This window comes from Schistocerca cancellata, chromosome 2 (genome assembly GCF_023864275.1).
Source record: "Schistocerca cancellata isolate TAMUIC-IGC-003103 chromosome 2, iqSchCanc2.1, whole genome shotgun sequence".
NCBI lineage: Eukaryota > Metazoa > Arthropoda > Insecta > Orthoptera > Acrididae > Schistocerca > Schistocerca cancellata.
In genome coordinates, this window is record NC_064627.1 from 833809661 (window position 1) to 833816045 (window position 6385).

Below are 6385 nucleotides of genomic sequence, written 5' to 3' on the forward strand. Positions count from 1 at the left end.
CTGCTCAGGATTAGCATCATGTTCTCTTCACCAATGAGTGTTGCATATGCTTTCAACCAGACAATCGTCGTAGATGTGTTTGGAGGCAACCCGGTCTGCCTGAACGCCTCAGACACACTGTCCAGCAAGTGCAACAAGGTGGAGGTTCCCTGCTCTTTTCGGGTGGCATCATGCAGGGTCGACTATGCCGCTGGTGGTCATGGAAGGCACTGTAATGGCTGTATGATACGTGAATGCCATCCTCCGACTGATACTGGTGAGGCATTCGTCTTCATGAATGACAATTTGTGCCCCCATCATGCACATCTTGTGAATGACTTCCTTCAGGATAATATCGTTCGACTTGAGTGGCCAGCATATTCTCCAGACATGAACCCTGTTGAACATGCCCGGCATAGATTGAAAAGGGCTGTTTAAGGATGACATGACCCATGAACCACTCTGAGGGATCTAAGCCGAATCGCCATTGAGGAGTGGGACAATCTGGACCACCAGTGCGTTGATGAACTTGCGGATAGTATGCCACGATAAATACAGGCATGCATCAATGCAAGAGGACGTGCTGCTGGGTATTAGAGGCACTAGTGTCTACAGCAATCTGGACCACCACCTCTGAAGGTCTTGCTGTATGGTGGTACAACATGCAATATGTCATTTTCATGAGAAATAAAAAGGGTGGAAATGATGATTATGTTGATTTCTATTCCAATTTTCTGTACAGGTCCCTGACCTCTCGGAACCGAGGTGATGCAAAACCTTTTTTTTTTATGCGTTTATAATGCATATTGTCTGATGAACAGTGAGACCTCACTACTTCACTTTGCTATGTCAAAGCAGTAAGAAATAGTTTTTGCAGGAAGACTGAATTTGGGTTTCATTCATCTCACGTTTTAATAATTATCTACTAAAAGATGTAGATCATTACAATTGGATTTCTGATACCCTAGAATACATCTTTATAACTTAAAAGGAACTGTCGGTAATATAAAAATAGCAGAATTAAAGAAAAGTTCATCACTGGATTGTAGAGATGAATAATTGGTTGAATAAAAAGAAGACAAATTAAAAGAATACTATATTCTGTTTAAAAACAGACATTTATTTATTTTATTGCAACATTTGGCATGATGCTTATAACATTCATTTGAGGTCTTCATCTCTTTGGTAATCCGCTGTGCTACTACGCGTTTCAGCAGGCATAGCAAACTATTGATCCCACCCCCTCTTTGGCGCATCTGGAGATCTGGAGCAATGGCACGGCAGGTCACAGAGGATCACTGATCCAGCTGGGATGCTCACTGCAGGGCTCAAGATGCCAGACAGTGGCATAACTGCACTTGGCATGAATCTGTCACCATGCATGATGAACACACCAGTGCCCACATATCGCCAGTGTCACGAGGTCAAACTATGGTCATCTATTTGTACTGCTATTGTGAGCTGATCAAGCTCTTCTTTGCTTGCAGTGTGACATCTATTTACTGTCCTACATATGAAGCTACTTGAGCTGTTATTCTGTATTACTCTGTTGTGCTCTTTGGAACTGTTCTTTATACCTGTGGAAGTTTGTACCTCACTTGTGCTGTGAACTATACCTGTGTAGTGTAGTGTTGTACCTTTATTTGTGTTGCATGTCACAACAATCTCATTCCCACACTGCCTTGTATAAGCACACACTGTCAATGAGAGAGGAAGGTGGTGATAGAAAAATGAACAGTGTTAACAGCACTGTAGTATATTTTTTAATGGTTACAAAAATTACATGGGCAGATCAAAACACAATGTACCACCTTTTTCTGTCACCACATTATTATGGTCAGGTAACCAGAAGCTGATAAACAAATTGTCCCACAGTAATGTTAGATTATTTGAGATAAAACAGCCCTTGACGGACGTGTTGCTGAGCATGAGGTAATGCCTTAATACAGCTGTCTATTGATGAGGAGCATGAATTGTACTTCATTTTACTGTGGGCACAATAAGTCAGCTCTAGCGAAATTCACACTAAAAAATGTTTATGCTGCAACATCAACTCGTGGTGCTCCACATTCTTCACTGCTTTGGTTATGAGGTATTCTTTGTAACTGGTAAGTGAGACATCATCACCCAATATCCAAGGTATTCAGTGGGTGATTATAAATAAGCACAGGATTTATCTGAGAACCTTGACAGAGTATTTCCATATTTGGTATGGTACAGTGAACAGTGCGCACAGGCAAGTATCGTGACAAACAATCACATCATTACATAAAGCTGGCTATAACTTTCTGGAAAGAATAATGATTGGTGACAAATAATGGATGTATCAGTACAGTCCCAAATTAAACATAAATTTGGACAACATGGTCCAGAGAAGTAACAGCGATCTGGTATTACAGCTGGGTTAAAACAACAGTCTAGATCAAAATAATAATTTATTAATGTCATTAATAAAATATGGTTGTGGTCTAGATTGTTTTAATCCATTCAAATCAAACAGGTCTCCAAAAAGTGTGAAACTATCCCTTTTCTTCACTACTACAGAATTCATTATCACATAAGCCAAGTTCCTTTATGTTCCGAGATATACAGGATATTTGGCTATTTTAGGTACAAACACAAGAGGCATGTAGAGAACAATGAAACAAGCAAATAATCAATGAACATATGGCTGAGAACCAATGGTTTTCCTGATATGACTTAGGCAAAAGTGCAGTCATGCCAGTGTTACAGAATTGTTAACGTCTAAGACTACATTTAAGGCTACCTTGCAGTGAAATATGCATGATGATACATCAGTATTTTTTCATGTGGCTGTTCAGAAATATGCTGCACGAATGAAGACAGGAAGTGTATTGGTCATGGCTTGCCAACAGCAGGGCCTCCCAGATCCTCCTCCCCCCCCCCCCCCCTCCCAACTTGGGCACTTTTTTTTTGTGTGGTGATATTTACAAACATTGGTACGTTTCAGTCCTGTTGATACTGTAGATGAACTGCAGAAACGCAGTGTGGATGGCTGTTAGTGCATTCAGAACATGCTCGGCATTTTGTAACATGTATTAGCATTGATGAGGATCTGTGCTGAAGCCTGTCTTCTCATGTATGGTGGCCATGTGGAATATTAGTTGTAATGTGTTTGTCCACAAGTGCATATCAGCAGTTTGGACCCTTGAAGAGTCTGTTACAAGATGTTCATGAACTCAGTCATAATACTTCATACAGATGAAACGATTTGTTTCCAGATCTATGTTTTCTAAAACTGTTTGCTTCTTTCACTGTAGTCTAGTTGCCCCTTCAGTTTGTACCTACAATAGTCAAAAACCTTTTTTATGAATTTATGGCAGTCAAGCTTCATCTGAGCAGAGGAACCATCAACGTTGAAACATACATTTCAAACCAACTGTGTCCTGCTTTTTTGATAAGTGCTTGCACAGGGTATTTCCATGACAACACACAACCCCATTTTTCAGATTTCGTTTATGCTCAGATTGCACAATTTGGCTAGGAGATTCTGTAGTAAGTATCATGCAGCCCTGACTTGGCACCATTTGATTGCTGCTGTTAAAAACAGCCTCTTGATGGTGCTTTCACTGCTTGGGACATAGGTGCCAAGCAATGTGACAGGTTTCAGCAGAAACTGAATATGCAGAAATCTCACAGTGCAATGTGGCCATACTGTGGTTTCTGAACCTTAGCATTCCATTAAATGCATTAAAAGCAATGTTTTTCATGTGTGTGCAACTAGTCATTCTGATACAAGCCTCATAAAACAAAGTGGGAAAATTATTGTCTAATGATACCTATACGCAAATCTAATCATCTGCTCAATGGTGATGATTGCAATTGTAATATTCAAACTTGTGGAATTCTACCAAATCATCATGACACAAAATACAAAAGAAAACGTGTTAATGAATAAATGAACACTGTGATGTCAATTTTAGTGAACAATCCCGATTAAAACTTGTGGAAACATCACATTTCCATTAATCATTTACTTTGCTTGCCAGATTCTTGAAGTACTTACTTCATTCATGACTTATCTTTAAGGACACAAATGCCATTGGCTGTTACATTTCTTTTACATGGATCAGAATTATGTTGTTACGCTTTCTAGCCATAGTAAACTCCAGACCCAAAAATTATTTACTTTCATCTTTGGACATCCAGTTCTGTTAGGCAATAAACCCACAGAATTTAATATACTAATAAGCTCAATAGATTCTTACCTTTGCAGTTTGTGCCAATGTTTGTGTCCTTGTATCAATTATGTAACCTCGTTTTCCTGGTCCAAGCACTGAATTGATCAGTCTTTCATCTTCCTTGCATCTTTTTGAGTTCGGTCCCGTCATTGGTTGGCTACTGCGCATGAGAACACTCTGAAATGGAATACAAGAGTTATCACACTTGGAGGGTTATCGTGTATTTGAATATTGTTACAAAAGTTACTGCCAATAATCTGTTAACATAGTATAGAAGGTGCCAAAAATGTTGACGCCATGAAACACAAATACAAAATGTTAAATCACAATGACCAGTATTATTCAGATGCAGTGAAAGGCTGTTATAAAGGTGAATAATATAATGAAACAACAAAAGAAAGCATTTTTCCTACTTCTTTTTGAGGGTACTTTTCTTTCCACTCTCCTTTGTAGTGGTAAGAATCAGCTTTAAAGTTTGTCCAAGAAACATGTACAATGCTGACTGGTCGCTAATAATAGATCTTGGGTGTTCCATAGAAATGCTGTATTGAATCCAAACTCTGACTCTAGTTTGAATCACACAGTCTGTATAGCTATTCTTGAGGGTATTTTTGTTCTGATGTTGCAACTATGAAAGTCAGTGATTTTTTCACCAGATGCTTTTAGCTTCATTTCTCACTTACATCGTGTGCGTAACAGTGTGCTGTGAAAAATATAAGAAATGCAGTTCCAATGACAGAACAAAATTACCCTCAGGAACTGTAAAGCAACTATGGACAATATGGGCACACAAATGAAGAATTTTCCGTGTAGGTACTGTTCTGATTTGTTACTGCCATTTAATACACACATATTTTGATGTATTTTACTGTACACATGGATTGTTCTCATCAATATTGTGCATTTTGATGACATTCATTGTCACATACGGCTAACTATAGCCTTTTTGTTCCTTTTTGTAATTATATTGCATTTGACATTATTTGGAGTGCTAAGCTTGGCACGCCTTCTGGCACACTTTTAGTTTACTTTGCTTTTGTTAGCATGATTTGTTCACTTTAGTTTTCATGTTCAGCCATTGCACTTGACTGTTTACACTGTGAAACATTGTGAACTACATGTCAGGGCTTATACGACTGTCTTTAATATATACACTGGTTTGCATTCTGAAAATTTGTCTGTCACTTATTTTGCCTTACTGTGTGGGTTGTGAAGTATTTTTGTGCTCATGTTGTACATATTTTTTAACGGATTGTCTGATGAGGGGCCACGCCCAAAACGCATAGTACAATTTTGCTATGAAACACCCAAGATTTGTTATTAGCAACCAATCAGCAGTGTGTGTGTATTGGATTAACCATAATGGTCATGTACCTCATGTGCAACTTCAAGTTGCAATTGCAACTTAAAATTTGAGATATAAAATACACAGTAAAATCATATGAAAACTTTTTACACAGCAGTCTCTTCAACTTATGAAGTTGCATAAGTTGCAATGATGCATACCAGCTGATGCTGGTGGTACCAACAGTCCACCTGTACCTTATTTTTAAATCTGAAGATGGCCCAATTTGGCCACTGGTAATAACAAAAATTAAATGAAAATATAATCTGTACTCTCTTATTCATAAAATAAAAAAATAAAAATTGCTGTGGAGTTCTTTTGTGATCACTCATACTTTCTTTGTTGGAGCTGATGCAGTTCAGTTGATTTTTTGCTTCAAAATTGATGAAATACAAGACAGGTGCGTCACTTTATCCCGGTTTCCATTTATATTGCATCTTTTACTTATTTGATTCCAACTACCGAACACATTTCTGAGAACAGCCATCATCAGACACTGTAAATACACTTCTTACCATTAAAATTGCAACAAGGACAGCAAATAATGAAATTTTACTTGTTATGTGAATACACAGTGTTAAATATAGCACAAAGAAATGCCACCTCCCGCAACACTGACTCTGACCAAGCTGAGCATTTAATCAAACTGAACTTGGATGACAGGGAGAGATACAGGTACACCATTCCATGCTGCTTCATCTCTACACCAGAGTCAATCAATTGTAGTGGCTGCCAAGTCATGGCTGCCAGTCTCTTGGCAATCCATGACCAAATTTTTTTGATGAATTACAGATCTAGAAAATGAGCTGGCCAGGGAAACAGTCAAACACCCCAAGTATTGAGGTAGGTCTGGACATCA

The 6385-nt window shown here is 38.4% G+C and overlaps 1 protein-coding gene across 2 annotated transcripts in view; it reads right to left on the reverse strand.

Annotated features, from left to right (window-relative positions):
* Window positions 1–6385, reverse strand: part of LOC126162736 (myotubularin-related protein 9) — a 104946-nt gene that overhangs the window by 50207 nt on the left and 48354 nt on the right. For both annotated transcript variants that reach the window (XM_049919401.1, XM_049919400.1), the window contains exon 6: window positions 4209–4358. In XM_049919401.1, coding sequence (XP_049775358.1) covers window positions 4209–4358 — 150 coding nt within the window. The remainder of the gene's footprint in view (window positions 1–4208; window positions 4359–6385) is intronic.